Here is a 19,208-nt window from a genome sequence, read left to right as displayed (position 1 = left end):
TCGCCCACAGAAACAACACAATGAAAAGATAGCCAAGATTAACTTACTTATTTCAATCTCTGACTTCACTTTTCAGGTTAATCTTAAAATGTAAAATAAATAAAAGTATTATTCTTTCATCTATAAGTAATAAATACTATCTAACTAAAGACTATCCTGACATAGCCTAATAAATAATCCTCAATATGTTTTCAATCAATTCATGACATATAGTTGAAACTATATATCAATATAAAATTTCATCTTCTGTATCTGGTTGATTCAAATTTAAATATGAGTCCTGAACATGGACATTTCTTTGATATTTTATTTTCATATATATGGCAAAATAAATGTACTTTTTGTGTGGAGAGAAACATTGAGGGCCCATAGTATCGACTCCTGGGGGACTCGGGTCAGTTCAAGTAGTTACTTATAAGTATGAGAGCTGTGGTCCCCTTTTTGTCTTTGGAATCTGGTGTCTGGAAGACTTTAGGGTATGTTATTTGACCCGTTGACCGATGTACTTATTGGATAATTAGATTAATACACGATAATCAACACTAACACTTTAATTTAGAACACAGCCAAATCAAATCATAGTTGTTATTTATTATTAGTTTGCCTCTTCTACAAAGTTACAAGTTACTGTCGCGTGTTGTTGCCATTCTCTTGTATTATTTCCCACCACGGAGTAGCCTTGCATCTCAGAGGACAGGCAAGACGTCAGCAGTGTCGGTAGGCCAATCAGAGGCAGGCGGGGCGTTACCATGTCTATGCTCGGACGTAGAAAGAAATCACGCGTGTCAACATTGTCATTCTCGTTTAATGTCCTACTGAGAGTATGGTTTCGATCTTGTCGTACGTACAACATACGTACTTACGGTTTGCATGGACAGATATACGGGCAACTGGAAAACATAATTCCTTCCTGCATGGCTAGGGTTAGCCGGCAGAGGCATTTAAAGGAATTTCAATTTAGTCACCCACGTTTAGGAATCCCTTTGATGAAATGTTACATCAAACGTTATTGGTTCAAAACGAGCCTTAAGCCACCTTGAGCTAGCTTGGTATAATTTCAAAATCACATTAGATGCGGGGGGTGGGGGTCTAGCTCATCTTCTCACAGGACCGTGAATCTTTCTACAACACAAGGCAGCATGCCTGTACATTGGTGGTAAAACATTAGGAAACGAGCTCCCATTGGGCTCTCAAATATGCAACAGTTTAGAAATTGTAGTGTTTGATAAGGGGAACCAATGGGATCATTTTGTTCTCATGCAGCCCAGATTTCCAACAACACAATGAATGTATTTGGGCATAGCTCACGCTGGGCAAGACATAGGCCTACTGTATTACTGGCCTACTGGTATTTTGGCGGAAGTACCGCTCAAGGAAATCACGTTGACGCTTTACAAATCTGTTTACATTTACATCTCCATGAATGAAAATATTCGTATCCGGGGGAAATACATCTGACGGATGTTCCGGACCGACACATCCGCCGATAGCGCCTCTGCCTTAGGTTGTGACCAGGCTTTTCTCTTCGCAGATGAGTAAGCCTGGGACCGAGGCTAGGCATAGCTGCATTGGGAATATGGTTATGGCTGAGTCAGAGTAACTTCAGAGATCCGCCTGCCCGCCTGCTCTACCTGCATGCATCTTACTGTACTTCTAAATGCCCTCTATCTGTACCTGTAACTTAAACTGCAGTGCTGTCTCACTCTCTGGTGCCTGAATTTTTCTCGCAGGATCAATAAAGGTATCGTATCTATTATGTATCAATCTAATGTAATGCCACTTGACAGAAGAGCTATAATTTGTAACATTAAGTCAGCGTAAAGAATGTTTCAGACCCACTGTCACCACAGGTGAATCAATCCACTTAACTTGATTCCACTCAACTTTCCTCAAACTGTTGTTGTCTGTATGGCATCCACTGACTGTATCTCAGTCAGTGGATGCCAATGGTTGATAAAGACATAATTGCCAACATCCCTGCTCCTGCACAGTATCTATGCTCTATTGTTTAGCTATTAGTCATCTAGAACATTCATTCATTAAGTAGAACATTAAGCTGTGCCCAAAGCATCCTGTCTGTATGCCTTCATTTAAAAAATTGCCTAGCCAAGAATTTCACTTCCAGACAAGACTCATAACTGGAATATTAAAGCTGTAAGGACGCCGAACAAAAGGCAGCATCACTACTTCAGAATAAGAAGCAAAGATAAACCCTGCCTGCCACACAATTCTATTAGTGGATTATGTGTTGACAGTGCAACACATATGTCTTTTCCACTGTACATACAGTACTTTTGCTAATGGAACAAACAAACATGTCTTTCTATGTTAATTTGAGTACTAGTGAATACATAATTTCCTCTGCAGGTGGCTGGTATACTGGAATACTGTACACTGTACATCCATAATGTTAATTTAACTCTTGAGTGTACAAATGTAAACACAAGGTATGTTTGGCAGAAAATCATCTCAAACTACATCAAATTAATGCATATCTGAACACCTGTCTGCCCATTTCATAGCAAACTGCAGTCACTGAATGATTATCTTACCTTCTGTCCCTAGATACGAAAAGTCTCTCCATTGTAATTGCTTTTTCTGTACAGTATGTCTCTCATCTCTGGAGTAGCCACTGATAATAATTGTTTAAGGTTGAGTGACACCAAACCCATGTTCTTCACTGTTCTTCACACAGCTCAAGGCGCACAAAGAGGGCACACATAGCTACTGTATAATGTAACTACTTGCACAGTGCACACTAGTGCGCAAGCCGAGCGCGCAAGTACTGTCGAACGCTACGAACTTTCAAATCTCAGCCTCTCTGTAAATCATTAAAATGAAATACTAAAGTCGGGTTATAACTGGCTGTCAATGGTGACGTAATTACGATATGTTTCAATATTGGTTGGGTAACAGGTAACGTACAGTATGTATGTATACATGTATGTAAGTTGTAAATTGAAAGTACTATACTGTGGTCGGCTGTCTTTTTTATGTGCGCATGCTTGGTAGGTATACTGTATACTATATGTTGATGGTGATGTAATTAAGATATGTTTCATGGCTGTCGATGGTGACATAATTAGGATATATGTTTCAGTGTCGGGTGAATTAAAGCCTGTATGTATACATGTATGTAATCTGAAACCTATCTGTATTACGTCACCATCAAAAGCCAGTTATAACCCGGCATTGATACATATCTTAATTACGTCACCATCAATACATACCAAGCATACACGTGCATTCGTACCAGCACGACCACATTACTTGTGCGCTCTGCTTGCGCAATAACACATTTATTTATTGTTATTGTTGGCACAGTTTTGCTTATATTGTTCAGTTCACTGCTGGGGTTGTGATACAATACAATTAGTAAATTCTCTACACAACTCAAAATGACAGTAAAAACTCACATCCACCATCAGCTGCCACGTCGACGCTTACAGAAGAATACAGTCCCAAAAAACAATCACAGTAATGATTGGACTGTGTGCCTCTATGACCTGTCCTTCACAATGGTATCCAAACATTACTCAGCCAAACCTGCCTTAGCCAAAATCAATACCAACCCTCCAATCGGACCCCCAGAAACGATCGACAGCAGCAAAGAACCAAAAAGGACTTTACCTCCATCCCTGCTGAATGCCCTTAACTGTCTGCAGTCCATGGGGCAATGCGACAATATTTAAACCAACCCAAAAACCAATGGAGCTTGTATCCAGAGACAGTGGAGCGGTTATCCCAGGACCCATATGTGCCATTCATGGCCTCTGCAGAACCTTCTTTCCTGTGCCTCTTCTTTCATCTTCCCTGCCCGTTTCAGTAAAGAAAACGCAAAAAAGCGAAGTGAAGTGCAGAGAAAAAAGAATATCTGCATGCCATGGTCTCTTTTGTTTCCGCTTTAATAGGTTTTTAAATGTTACAGTATGTCCCATATCTGGCTTTCTGTGTGCTTTCTCTGAATAGAGAAAGGTTAATGGACACTGTGCTCCAATGAATGAGAGGATTAACTGCCTTTATGCCCTACAGCCAAGAAAGTACCCCTGGAGCTGTGTTGAAAAGTTGAAGGATGAAGCAAGTATTTTTTGATAACAGCTTGTGGGCAGCTTTGGGCACTTGGGCATTTGTGACCTACAGGAAAGTGAACAGCAATTCCTAGAAGGGGAGCAGCAGCATGAGACATTGGAGCAACCAAGCAAAAGTAAATGAGCAAAGCGAGTTATATCCTATCCCCATTTTAAATGTTTAAATGAGATTGGTTTAGAATAGAAATGTGGAGCTGAGGCAAAGAGTTTTGTCACTGAATTTGCTCTGTGCATTTCATACTCATTAGTTTTGTGTCAGTCAGTCAGTTGTTTGGTTGGTTGGTTGGTCACCAATGGTCATGCCTCATGAGTCGTGACATAACGTAACATCATCAGGGATGGAGATCCCCGATGTCATCAATATCAAGCCCATATATGGAGATACCTGATGTCATCAATATTGGCCAGCAACTGTACATCTGACTTCAAACCTCAAACCCTTAGATCTCCAGAGCTGACATTCAATATGTTGATCCTTCCCCATCCATCCTTCCTCTTTGATGTCTCCCTTTAGATTGATACCTGTCCATTTAAACTCTAGACAGGCCTGCCCCAAAGTTATTATTGCAGCCACGCCCGGCAGCCGGCGAAAACTAGGGTTCTCAACAGGCCTGAAAATTAAGACCCGGCCCTACCCGGGCCCTCATCAAACCCTGTACACTCAAGACACTGCTGCCGCTGCCACCCTTAGATCTCCATATATGGAGCTGACCTGTTCTGACATACCATTATGTTGATCTGACCACATCAAACCCTGTACACTCTAGAAAGGCTCCATATATGGCCAGTACAGAATTCATTCCATATGTTGAACTGACCCCCCATGCCAAAGCGCCAGCGCTCACCCAGCAGTCTGTCGTCACCTAGACGGATGCATGCATGCGACCTCGCCCTCAGGCGTCATACTGTATTCATACTGTATATCAGGGCTAGTTGGCCCGCGGAGCGCCCCCTAGTGGCCCTTGGAATAAATTTCAAAAAAATATATATATACTTTTTGAGTGGTGCAACCACTCCAAGGAACAGCAATGTCCGTGTTCACCTATGTGTGTCTGTGACGTTAATGAGCACCAGTATATGACTATGAGTACCAGTAGGGGCGCTGTTGTGCCAGAAACAGAGAGAGGGATAGTGCTTCACTGTTGAGATAGAGAGAGGTGGGGGGGAGTTGCACCACTCAGTTCACACGGGTGTGATTCTTTTTAAAGAGCGAAAGTTACAGGTATGAAGTGTGCGATATAAAGCGCTAGATTATCATAGGCCCCCGACCTAATCTGGTTGAATACCCCTGCTGTATATTGTGGTGAATTGTTGACAGAGTTTGGTTCAGCAGTTCTGATAAATGGGAATATTGAATTTAAATACTGTACTTCTTCTCTTCTCCATGATTATAGATTCTAACCCTCTCTCTCTTCCCTTCTCTTGCCGAACCCTCCCCCCCCCATAGTTGAAGTCTCCAGTGCCATTAAATATCCATACAGACTAGCACAAGAAAATAAACTGCATGCTTAATTAACTCAGCCAGGAGACACAGTGGTCTATGTGCACTGTATTAACTTATTTAGACATGGCTGGCATATTTGTGAAGGAACAGAAAGCTTGGTACAATTTGTGACAAACATGAATAGGCCTCCTGAATTTTACATTAGCCTACAATTCAAAATTTGGACCAAACCTATAGCTAGCTAAAGTTGAAAGAGAGCGAGAGCGCGCGCGCGCGTGCGCGCGCGCGTGCGTGCGTGCGTGCGTGTGTGTGTGTGAGAGTGAGTGAGTGAGTGAGTGAGTGAGTGAGTGAGTGAGAGAGACTCTTGCATGGCAAAGGCATATGTGGAAAATAACTTGAAGCCACAGTGCCACACAGCTTAGAATGAAGATTGTGTGAGAGGTTTTGTTAAGAGTTTCTTCATTGTCTGCTCACTGTGCTCAGCTGAAAGGAGGGTCTATTGTGTATTTTATAGTAGGCTAGACTACAAAACAGAACAATATAGGGATATATTCTTCGACTACGCTTGCACCTCCTGGTACCACAGCACCTCTAAGTCCCTTAAAACAAGTCTCCAGACTTCCCTAAACAAACTGGTCAGGCTACCACTTGGCCTCACTCCCCTAACCCACCTCACCCCTGCCCACTTTGACAGGCTGGAATGGCTTAGGGTTGATGACAGAGTACAGCACCTTGCAATGGGTCTGGTCCACAAGATTCGCTACACCACCAAGATACCCATGTACCTGTCTAAATACTTCCTTAATGTCAATGAAGTCCACAACCACAACACCAGAGGGAGTTCAACAAACCTTGTGCAACCCAGATTCGGCACAAACAAGGGACTAAATTAATTTCGCTCCTATGCCACCAAAATGTGGAACGCCCTACCAACAGTCATTAAGACATCCGAATCCCTTGACTCCTTGAAAACTGCTCTCAAAGGGCACCTACAGACGGCTGCAATTCGAAACTGGCCCCCGTAAAATCTGAATCCCCCACCTACCCCTGTTCACCCTCACTGTATGTTTCTTTTACCTTTTTACCTCCTATGATGATTTCCTTTTGACTATATAGTTGTGTATATTCGTACGTCTCTAAATGTTTTGATGAATTGAAAATGGTGTAATGTAGGGATGCACCGAAAGGGAAATTCTTGGCCGAAACCGAATACCGAATATAGGAAACAGTTGGCCGAAAACCGAATCCCGAATATCCGAATATGATTAATAATACATATCTAGCCGAATATTCGGTGCATCACTAGTGTAATGCTTTATGGTGTCGTCCACTCACAGTTAACAGTTTTTGTATTGAGTTGTACTTGAAATGTACTGTAATTCTGCAAACTTAATAAATCAATCAATCATACTGTATATACATATAGGATCGAAAATTAACTGCAATAATGGGGTTTAAGTACAGAAGATGTCCCCAAAGATGAAGATGGTGATGAAAGGATGATAACAAGCAAGAATATTTATAATTACAGAAAAAAACAATAGCAACTGCCAACTGTTAGAAGTTGAAAACGGTCTATGTACCCATGACTTAGCAGCTAGCTTCCAACACCTGTATGAAAAATAATGTAGCCTACTACAAGCTTTGTTAAGAATGGACAGATGCTCTTATTTGAGGCCAACTGCTGTTCCAAGCCACATCTTTTTGAGCTAGCAACTACATCAGATGGTTTTGTGATGATGATTGTCAGGTGTGGGTTTTTTTTTATAAACAAATGGGCCAATGATCCATGAAAAAATCTAGTGTTGCAAATTGCGGCTACTTAAAAATAAAGGCTCGCTATAGGCCTACCCTCACAGATTGTCATGAAAGCAAACAATAATACAGCACAGCAAATTAGTTAAGCTGACCAATTATATTACACAATCACGTGTGCTATTTGTGTTTCACGTGAGGCGCCACACAAACTGCAATTGCTCAACATTGCGTCGTCATCATGACAGGCTTGTAAACATTATTAAGTAGCCAAATAACTTGTCCTACCTATTGGTGTGTAGCCTCAGCCTGTAGAGAAGTCACGCCTTGTCCACTCCACTCCTGCCTTTTGCTATATTGCATGTTGAAAGTTACTTTACTTTAATTTTGACGTTTTTTTAAGACGGTGTTGTGCATGTGTCTTGGTCCTAAACACGTGCATAATGCATATTAGGTGCATTCGTGCAACTTCTATCAAGAGTGTCAGCCAGACGCTTCTCACTTCTATCACCTGCCCCCTGCAGGGGGAATTCGATGCCTGCTCAAAAAAAAAAGATAATATATAAATCGGATGTATTATTGTTCATTCATACAGTGCAAGTGCAGACGGCCAGCCCAGCTCTTTAGTTTTTTTATTTTGTATTTTCTTATCAAACAGTTTACTTGTTTTTGTTTTATCTCTGCTGTGTCACGGCCTGAGTAGGTTTCCCCATGTCATGTGTGATCAATTCCGGGTGAAAAAATGGGTTAAAAAATCGTGGGATTAAGAAATAAATACAATAAATAAAATAAAAACCTATCCAAAAGTCGATAGGCTATTCTGTATCTAGCTACAGGTAGGTAGTATCTGGACATCTTGCCCTGGCTTGTTGACCGATAGATGGCAGTATTAACCTGTTCATGCATCTCTGTGCTGAACATAAGCAAAGGAGGAAGAATGCAGCAACCACACAAGAAATCATGGCGGATGATGACAAGGTTGGTGCTATAAGTGGCTACTACTGGCATAGTTAACTTTGAAGTATATTCATTTTCACTGTTCTAACTGTACCATGATACTTGCTTGTCATTCAAGTTATTTACCATAAACTTTGCGGTTAGGTCGCAAGGTTAAGTCTAATGTTATTTTGACCAGAGAATCTGCAAAACAATCTGTTAGCTTTAATGCTAGTACCAATCATAACAATCAATGGTTAGTAAAAAGTAAAAAGCATGTTCCGATGATCAAAATCAAAGTGCACATGAATGATAGAGCCATTGTTTTATTATGTCTTTTTTAGATTGTGTAACCCATATAAACTGATGCTATATTATACAGCTTGTGAGCTTTGTGTCCTTATTTATTTTTTACAGTTTAGCTTTCAGTTATTATTACTGACAGCTAACTTATAAGCCTTTTTCAACAAAGGTTGGCTTGAGTTTTGCGTGGGGTTTGTATTCTTTGTATTCTTTTGTATCTTTTTGGGACTAGTCACTATACCATAAGCATGATATTGTGTAGCCCCTTTCGGAACCCTCGGTTACCTTTTCTGAAGTTTGGACAGGGTACCCTAGGGTCCCTGACAGCTTATTCCACCCTCCATAGGATGCAGATGTACATACTCTCTGTTCACGGAGAGCGGCGGCACCGCTTGAGTGTTTGTGAGATGTTTCAAAGATGCATAACACAGCTATAGCAGACCGCCGCAACGTGTACAAAATGGCATTAACTGCCGATGCCGTTAAGTATTTTTAATCTTTTATTTTTTTTAAGTTTTGGCTTCTCTGAAATTCTCTCTTCCTCACTTATCATGTCCTGTCTCACATGACACAACAGCATTATAAACATCCTGCATGTACGCGGTCGGCCAATCAGAGGCAGTAACTAGGATGTGCAGCTAGCCAGTCTCGGTGTGGGAGGCGGTACAATGGGAAGTCAATAAGGAAGAGAGGTGAGAAGTTCGGCAAAGCAAAAAAAAAAAAAATACTTAACAGCATTGGCAGTTAATGCCATTTCGTACACGTTGCGGTGGTCTCCTATAGTTGTGTTATGCATCTTTGAAACATCTCACCAACACCGTGAATAGAGAGTATGTACATCTGCATCCTGTGGAGGGTGGAATAAGCTGTCGGGGACCCTAGGGTACCACGTCCAAACTTCAGAAAAGGTAACCGAGCATTCCAAAAGGGGCTAGATATTGTGTTGATATAGGCCTATAATTTAACACTACTGTTATCTATGGAGCTTTACCCAAAACATTTAAACATATGAATACCCATTTGACTATAAACTAAATGGACATATAATATTATATTTTCAGTTATTGTTAGTATTATTATTTTCAAAAGTGAATACTTTTCCTTTAACACGTCTAGTTTTGTTAAACTGATTGATAGCCCCTGGTGTGTGTATTTTATGTGTGCAATCAGAGTCCTCTCAGCCAGTTGAAGGACCTGGTGGAGCTGAAAGATCAACTGGAGGACATCCAGAAACGAGTGGAGAATGAAATAGAGGCCGGGATCCCTCCAGTAAGACACAGTACTAGGCTATAGCCCTAGAATGTTTGTGATCTTATACTATTTCATGTTTTCTAGTATACACAGCCATAGATTGGTCCCCTGGTTATTGGTTATCTGCGGGAGATGCGTGGCATAAATCTTCTGCACGCCGTGTGTACTCATTCACCTAATAAATAATTCCTAAGACTTGGAATCAGATATTGTCTTCTGATTTCAAGTTCTGGCAGAAAAGGTGTGTTTAGTAAAATATCTCCACTTTTTCACGAGCTGCACGTGGACGACATTCTGTCAGTGCTAGGGCCCTGGATGATCGCCGGACTGAACATTATCAAAAGTTCTTTTGGGAAGCACAAATGTCATCTCAAATTGACCAGGGAAGCACAATCGTATGGACCACACAATTGGCAGGTGGTGTGATTAATTACCTTGCCCTGCACCAATCGAAACGCACATGTCAATTGTGTGCCCCATGCATTTGTGCTTCCTTGGTCAATTTGTGGTGATCAGAGGAAGTTTTGGTAAATTCAGTCCATGCGCCATACCAACCAAGGCTACACTGTAACATCCTGAATGTTAATTTAACACGTAGAGCGTGTACAAAATGTATCCAAATGGACCCGTACAGATCAATTTGATTACATTTGTACACTCACTGTGAGAGGTAAAGGTGCTTTTCTTTAAATAAATGGTTAACAGCTTTATGCTATTGAGGGTTTCGTCTGTAACAGGAGTGTCACTGTCTCCAGTGAGCAGAGCAGGGACGGACGAATTGTCGGTGCAGCCACCTAGCTGCGTGCTGTTCCGTTCCGTCCCCAGTGTAGCCCCCTCCCCCTGTAAGGGTCCAAGACTCCAAGCACAACAGTGGATTATTTTTTGCGGGAGCAAAATGCGAGCCCAGGCAGCACTTGATATCTTCCGGGGCTTTGAGCAGCTGGTGGGCAGTGCCATCAAAGTGGCACTTTAAAGAGATTGGCCGGTTTTCCAGACGTGTGGTAGACGTGTCTGTCCCATTGGTTAGTGTATATTACTGCCGGGTGATAGTTCACCACTGCTGAACCTGACGCTTCATTCTTCATGCTAGTGAGCTGCTGCAACAATCAACATGTAGCTTGTGAGCTTGTAGATCAGCTAATTTTGGTGAATGTTCCCCCAACATATTATTATTTATTTTTTGTAAAAGTAAAAACATTACTAAATGTTACCATTACTCATTATTATACAACATAATAACATTGTAACATTTCACACACAAACGGCCAAGAAGTGCATCGCCCCTAGCCAGGATTGAACCCTTTACCCATACTTACCAGTCTGGGCAACAACCCCCTTCCCCAAAGGTATAGCTCCCTCAGAGGAGGGAGTTATGGACAAATATCACGATGCTACAATATCATTATGCTTACAATATTAAGAATTATGTTGTAATTATTATGACAATTTCATTATGAAGTTTTGAGTTAAGAGTGGTTACATGTAGACTAGAATTTCTGGGGTAGTTATTCATTCAGTCAGTGTATCCACTATTGAGAATATTGAGTATTTTCTCTCTTTTATTACAGCAGCAGTATTTCTTTCAGAAGCTTAAGTGCTTGTATCAGTAAGTCTGTGGAATAGATTAGTAGGTTAAATATATTGAGATATACAGAAGGGGGTAGTAATGCCACTTTTAAAGATGCCAACTACCATAATGCCCCATGAAGAAGAATCAGTAACCGAATGGGTCTAGTGAGAAAAGTTCAACCAGGCTTTATGATCCTGGCTCGATAAATCCACCCATTCTAAGCCTCGCTTGGCTTTAGTGGAACGGAATAAACCAGGCTGTACAGACCAGGATTTAACAAGCCTGGTTTTGGTTTAAATCCTGGATTAGTTAATCCAGGATTCGTGAAACAAGCCCCAGGTCTTTGAAAACAAGCCCAAAAGAAGCAAATTGGCTATCTTTTACCACTTTACATCAGCTATTTGAAAATGGAAGATCTATAAGCTCACAGTGAAACGTTATGAGGTTGTAGATCTGTTATTTAAAAAAATATAGTATATTGTCCCCATATCAACACAAAGCTGCTCCACTGACATTCACAAACCGTGAATATTAATGATTCTTTTAATTTTGTTTAGTGACCCTTTCATACCATATACCTTCTGCCCCGGTCTTTAATTATGTCCATTCCTCTCTTCTCCTCTCCTCTGCAGGGCGGCAGTCTGCTGGCATCTCCGTTCCTCAAGGGTTTCCTTGCGGGGTACATCGTTGCCAGGCTCCGCTCATCGGCTCTATTGGGCGTTGCCGTAGGGACCTGCACTGGGATCTACGCGGCGCAGAACTACGCTGTGCCCAACATGGAACAGACGCTCAGAGATTACTACAGCAGCCTGAAAGGGCGCAGCAAATAGAGGAGAAGCAGAGTCCATTATGGGAAATGGCAGTGATGGAGAAAGTACTCAGATTTTTCTTTACTTAAGTAAAAGTAGCAATACCACAATATAAAATGACTGTTACAAATAAAGGCCTCTATTCAAAATTGTACTTGTGTAAAAGTACAACAGTATTGGCATCCAAACGTACATAAATTAACAAAATACAGAAAAAGTACTGTAATTATTCTAACGTTATTATAATAGTATAAAATAGGGCGTTTGTATTGATAATATAGTAAACCAGTAACGAGTTACTAAATAATTGTAGTGTAGTACTTTTTATGTAAAAACATAAAAAGATGAAATATGAGATAATGAGGTTTCTGCCCAACAGCAATGATGTTACAGTTAACATTATGATCACATTCGAAATTATTATTTAGGAATAGAAGTTGGCACTGGGTGAAAAGAAAACTGGGTTACAAAATCGTGGGATAAAAATAAATAATAAAAAAAAGGAATAGAAGTAGGTGGAAGAACTCTTAATACACTAATTGCCCAAGCCAAAAAAAATCTAATCAAAGTGTTTCTTTTGGATTCGGTCAGTGATTGCTTTTTGGATAATTAAGGTTCTCGTGAGAAATGTATTTAATATTTTTGCACTGTGCTGCTCTGCTGGAAGTAATTTCACACTTGGGAAAGTATGTGTAGAAATTAGTACTCGGTGGTCAGGCTGCTAACGAAAAGCAAACTAGAGAAATTAAGCTTTTATGGTCTGCTGATTATATGAAAATGATTTAGACTTTTAAGTGCACTTATTACAATTAGCCAGTCAACTAGACAACTAAAACTTTCGAAACAAGATTCGTCAAATTCTATATTTATGCTCACTGTTTCAACAACAATCGTGTTTGTGCGCATCTTGCACATGCTTTATTTGAAAGGATGTAGCAGCATGTATCTCCAGGTGTGTGAGACTGTAGCTGTATCTTGGTATCCGGAGAACTCGCCAGTTTACCAACTCACTGCGATTTAGTGCATTTTTGTTTGACTTCACCTTCATTTAAATTGCATTGAATTGAGAGAGGATAGTTGTTTAGAGTTAACATTAGAGAAAGTAGGAATGCTAAAAGTTTAAACACCAAAGTACCGAAACAATGTAATTCATTAGTAAACAATTCCTGAAATGGTAGGCCTACTTATCATTGGTATTCACATACTCAACTTTTTATCATCATCTAGCTGACCATTTAATTGCACAAAATAATTTGATCACTTTGGAAATGAACTATAACATCTGTGAGTTTGACATACTACACTGATGAAGACAGCATGTTAGCATAACGATGAAGACATTTATGAAGAATTTTCGCCGTGGCGACTTGGTAAACTGGCGAGTTCTCCGGTATCCTTTATCTTCCTTTGTTGCAACATTTTCACATTAGGGATAATAAAAAGATAAATTGCGGTAATGAGCTCAACCCCACATTATGCATCACATAACCACAGCGTTGTGGTAATGCGGTTATTGTCCCAGCCCTAGTGCACATCTCCGTCGGTCATTAATAGTAACACACAAAACAGGCTTTTCTGGAGACCTGTAGTCCTCACTGTTTTTTTTCTAACATGTACAAGCAAGAAAATGTACTGTAGTTTTAATGTCTGTCTTGGATCAAGGTTTTTAATTAATGCTGGCATCAGTGGCTGGAATTACCCATTGTCAAATGTCTTCTCTTGTTGTTTTTAATTGAACTTGTTGAGGGGTTTAACAGAACACAGATGTGTGGTAGGGACTAGGGGTAAGCTTTTTTGCTTAAGGTGGCGTGCCACGTGCCTCTAATCATCTCATACTTTTATGTGCAATAGTCTGTTGTATGGAAGTTGACCCTTTATGCTGGAAATTATTTTGTCAAAGATTTTATATTACAAAATGATGTACAAGGTGGTAGCTTAGACTGCCTTTTTTCTGTAAACCTTACAGTTGCATTGCAAGGTACAATATCTTGCAGTCAAATGTACCGTATTTTCATCCAAATGGGACACCTCACTGTCTGGAAACCAAACCAAAGTGATTGGAACCCTACTTCGCGCAGCTCTGGTCTACCATTTGATTCAAACTAAAATGTAATTGACAGGCAAAATATCAGTTTATGCAATATTATGTTCCGTCGAACAGGTTGGTTGAGATTTGGTTGATTGTTTGGGCCGATTCATACTCCTATTTTACCGCTGTAGTGCCGAAATGATTTTGGCTCGTCAATAGGAGTATGAATCGGCCCTTAGTTTATTGTTTACCCTAATATTATGGTGTGCACTGTGTTGTAAGGAGCCCATCGAACCTCTGACATAATTACACCAGAGTATTAGAATTATTCATTGTTAATTGTAAAGTACTTTATTTGGAGCTATTTAGAAAGGGACGTATACCATGTACGCTGTAAAATCTAATTTAAAAATGTATGCTTGAGATTTTACTGTGTGCCCTTGAGTGAAAAAGTTGTTATAGGGTGACATTAGTACCAAGTTGCTACAAATTAGATTTATATTATTGCTGCTGACATGCACGTCAAGTATTCAAAAGGAACTAGGGAGTAAAGCCATAAAATTCAGCTCAGTTTGAGCTCATACTCATCTCATTTTCCACCTTAGGGGAGAATTGATGTTAAGATCTGTAACACATTGAACAGTTGAGCTGAAGAACCAGCTAAGTACATACTTATAGATAAGGGCCGGGTCAGGACAGAGAAGACTTTTCAGGGAGGGGTCAGAATAAATTATGGACGTATTTGGTTCTTTGTCTCAACTATTACTGTTAAACTGACAGTTATGTATAGCTTTCTTTATAGTGCATGTTACATTTTATTCATCGTTCTGATACCAACACGCATCTACGAGGTACTTGTCATGTGTATTCTGTACTTTAACATGTGTTACAGTTGTGGGACATTATAGTTAATTGTTCATTAATTACCCTTTAAGGTGCCAATTGTAATTTAATTTGTCTATATATATAATTTGTTTTTAAGTCCTACATTGTTCAACTGCATTCATCTCATGCTTTCTCTAATGCACAAAATAGTGTTGACAATCATTAAGACTGGCCTAGTTTAATAGTTTGTTCAATAAAAAAGGAAAGTACATTATTCTATCAGTGTTCTTTGATTTTGTCAGATAGTGCTAGATATTTTCTGTGTCCTTTTTCATTTCCCCCCTTTTCAAACGGACATTCTTGGTTTCTCTACATTAGGTATACTAAAATTGATTATCAAGGTGACATGACCAAAACAACCCACAACACTCCGAATTAGAAGAGTACATTCTTGTAGTAGGGGCAAGGCTCAAAGATGCAACATTGAAAGAAGGTCCTTTTCACATGTTTTATTACCTCCGACGAGCAAACGGATGCGTTTCGGCCAGTAGTACTAGTAGCAACATAGGCCAACAAACACTAGCACTGCATGGCATGCATGGAAATAGTTGAGTGTGACTGTGTGACTATGACCTGCATACTGCATCAGACAGTGCCATATATCACTCTCTTCAGGCCCACTAAAAATGAAAAGAAGTTAATGCACAATAATCACAAACACTTCGAAGGGCGTCTAATAAGTGCTCTGTTCCTCACCGGAGGAGAGCCCATCTACCGAACCTCCACATGCAGCAGGTCGGACGTCCTTTACGCAAGCTTTTTTTTTGATTGATTGAAATCTTTATTAACAGTTTGTAGAATTTACAGTACATTTTAAGCACGAACTCAATACAAAGACTGTCAACTGTGAGTGGACGACCCAATTAAGCATTACACTTGTTTACAACAGGGTCCACATTGTTCAATTCATCAAAACATTTAAAGACATACAAACATTTAGAGACATACAATAGACATTTCTCTGTAGGTAAAGAACAGAACAGGAATTCATCATATGGGAAGCAAAAAAAGGGAAAAGATACAATATACAGTGAGGGGAAATGGGGGGGGGGGGGGATTCAGATTTTACAGAGGCCAGTTTCGAAATGCAGCCATCCGTAGGTGCCCTTTGAGAGCGGTTTTGAAGGAGTCAAGGGATTCACATGTCTTAATGACTGTTGGTAGGGCGTTCCACATTTTGGTGGCATAGGAGCGAAAAGAATTTAGTCCCTTGTTTGTGCCGAATCTGGGTTGTACATGGTTTGTTGCACTCCCTCTGGTGTTGTGGGTGTGGACTTCGTTTACATTAAGGAAGTATTTAGACAGGTACATGGGTATCTTGGTGGTGTATCGAATCTTGTGGACCAGACCCATTGCAAGAGGCTGTACTCTGTCGTCGACCCTAAGCCATCCCAGCCTGTCAAAGTGGGCAGGGGTGAGGTGGGTTCGGGGGGTGAGGCCAAGTAGGAGCCTGACCAGTTTGTTTTGAGAGGTCTGGAGCCTTGTTTTAAGGGCCTTTGAGGTGCTGTGGTACCAAGAGGTGGATGCATAGTCAAAGAAACCTTGTACGAGGGCTCCTGTTAAGGTCTTCAAGGTGTTTTTGCTGACCAGTGAGGAGATCCTGTAAAGGAATCTTGTTCTTTGATTGACTTTTTTGATTACGTTGGTGGCCATTTTATCACCGGAAAGATTGGCCTCCAGGATGGAACCTAGGTAGGTAATTTGATCTTTTCGTGTGATAATATTGTCACCCACTCTAACCAAGAAGCCATCTGCCTTGCTGAGTTTACTATTTGAGCTGTGTGCGGGATGACATCACCATTGGATTGTTCCGCACACGTCGCTTCCAGCATTGCTGGGCGTGTGACCCTGCTCATCACATCTGGGACAGAACGATGTTCTGGTCACAGGCTTCAGACCTGCAGCCTCCAGCTGGCCTGCTCAGGAACTGAGAGAAGTGGAGATGCCCACAAATAATTAACACACTCTACTCTACTGTATACATTCACATCATGAATGTAACAACATTCCCTTATATGTCTAGGGGTTATTAAAGGATGCAACAAGGCTGGCAAGTGAACTGTTGTTTATTCACGGTGCTTCAATAAGGTTTATATACAATAGACAGAAGGTATGCATGCTATACAATAGTATAAATAATAATATATGGGAAAATATATATATATATATCTCTATAACCTCCTTATCTAGACAACCTGTACGGACTAATAACGATAGTTTCTGGGTTTCCAACCAAATCAAATATAGGGGCTGAGCCCTCTACTCGAGCTACGAGTTACAAGTTTCAAGTTCAATGTTATTTAAATTATATAATAGCGAAAAGACTATACCTACTCTAGAAACCAAATGAACCCTCTATCTAAACCTAACCAACAAAAGGAAAAGAAGGGTTACAAAGGATTAAAATATGTAAACTCTCTACTCCAACTACTGCCTAACAAATGAATGACTGTTACAAAAAGCAAGCTCCCATAATCCTGTAAGTTATACCTTACCACTTAGATCAACGTAAGCATAATTACTTGTAACATCAAACAGCGAGACAGATAAACACTCAGGGCGCTCCACACCTGTAGAGACCCTGGTGTATGCTTTTACAAAGGTTTTGCTTTACAGCTCCCCTGGACAAAGTGTTCAATGACTGACTGAGTCACAATGCCAATGAGCTCACATCACATGCAGCTGCGCTTAAGTAGGCTTCCACAGGCTGGCCCTCTGATCGATGATAGGCTCAAGGTGACGAGGTGGGCAGGTGGATAGTGGATGGTTCTCCGCCTCCGAGCACCGCAGCATCAGCCAGACCTGTGACTGAGAACTTCAATCAGCACTCTATACAATGCAACAGCATGTTCACTTTTCTGCCCTCACTTTTATCTTCAATATGTACTTTGCTCAGCCAATCAAATCATTGATATGGGCCCGCGATTATCATCAGCCAATCATCAGTCAATGTTTGTGTACACAGACCCACAGAGCCCTCAAAAATGGTAAGGTAAAAGTAAAAGACTCAAAGGCAAAGACACAGAAACAGGAATAAATATATAAAATAAAATAAAAATAAATAACGTTTTATGTGTGGGGAAGTCAGTTGGGACCATGAGGGGATATCCTGAGGACGGTGAGAGGTTTTGTAAATCCAGGGAGGGGTGGTGGAGCTGGGAGACACTGGGTTTGAGGAGGATTGAGGGAGCTTGGGACAAAACAGAGAACAAAGTTAGCATGAAAAAAAGAGATCTACAATATAGGAACATTCTGGACGTAATCCTGCTAACATGGGGAGAGCAACGGACTGACCTCATGCTTCCTTCAAGAGTCCAAGCTGCTTCTTTTCACCTGACAGGGCAGGGTTGCCCCGGTTGGACGTAGCACTTGGAAGGAACACGTTATTCCAACCAGTTCCTTTCCCCTCCGTCAGGCACCTCGGCTGGCCAGGTGGAGGCAGCATAGAGACCAGGACTACTGCATGTTTTAGTTTTTGTCAGGGAATCGCTGCAGGACGTTGAGCGCATTGCGTATTGAGTCGGCTTTGTCCTTCTGCCGCAGAACCTCCTGGAACAGAGTGTCTGCAGTATCACTCACTTTGTTGAGGACGTCCTCCAGATCTTGGGTAATTGAGCCCTCTGTTCCGTTGTACTCCAACCTCTGGTAGATCGCTGCCAGAGATTCCTGGGCCTCAAAGAACATACTGAGGCCTTCTTTCAAGGAGGCCAGACTGACCTCATTCTTCTTAGTGCAGGGCTGCTTCTTTAGGTTACTGGCCGCCATCTGCAAATGATCCAAACTGCTGCCTGGGTGGTTCTCCATGAGGTACCAGATGGCAGAGAAGTTCTCACTGGTGAAGTCTCCACTCATTCCTGGGAAAGACATCTCCATGTCCTTCTGGGAGATTTTAGCCGTGTCTATCTTGATGCCCAGCAGGTTGCTAGGTATGAGGGAGAGAGGGAGTATGCCTTTATTGTGGTCCATCCTCATGTTGTCAAAGTCGTTAATCTCATCCACCCACACAGCCGACTGATCCAAGATACCAATCCTCTCCTGTCTGAGAAACATGAAGGACACGGTGGAGGTGCCGTGGCCCCCGGACCTGGTGGTGACAATTATCTCTCCCTTGTCGTCCTTGGCGGGGCCCGTGCGGCAC

The 19,208-nt window shown here is 41.2% G+C and overlaps 1 protein-coding gene across 1 annotated transcript; it reads left to right on the top strand.

Moving 5' to 3' along the window:
• The first annotated feature begins 8,227 nt into the window (after window positions 1-8,227).
• On the top strand, window positions 8,228-15,287 carry LOC310865484 (SLC35A4 upstream microprotein-like). Its single transcript, XM_083774628.1, has 3 exons — window positions 8,228-8,265; window positions 9,697-9,795; window positions 11,980-15,287. The coding sequence occupies exons 1-3, from the start codon at window positions 8,248-8,250 to the stop codon at window positions 12,175-12,177; spliced, it is 315 nt and encodes a 104-aa protein (XP_083630754.1). The 5' UTR covers window positions 8,228-8,247; the 3' UTR covers window positions 12,178-15,287.
• The last annotated feature ends 3,921 nt before the right edge of the window (window positions 15,288-19,208 follow it).

Source organism: Protomyctophum parallelum, assembly GCF_964188405.1.
Source record: "Protomyctophum parallelum genome assembly, chromosome: 10".
Classification (NCBI taxonomy): domain Eukaryota; kingdom Metazoa; phylum Chordata; class Actinopteri; order Myctophiformes; family Myctophidae; genus Protomyctophum; species Protomyctophum parallelum.
This window is presented reverse-complemented; position numbering and strand designations above follow the sequence as displayed.

What these genes read in the sequence shown, in the direction of transcription:
- LOC310865484 (XM_083774628.1), top strand. An exon ending in TAGAGGCCGGGATCCCTCCA is followed by an intron (nt 9,796 to 11,979) that starts GTAAGACACAGT and finishes TCTCCTCTGCAG; the next exon opens with GGCGGCAGTCTGCTGGCATC.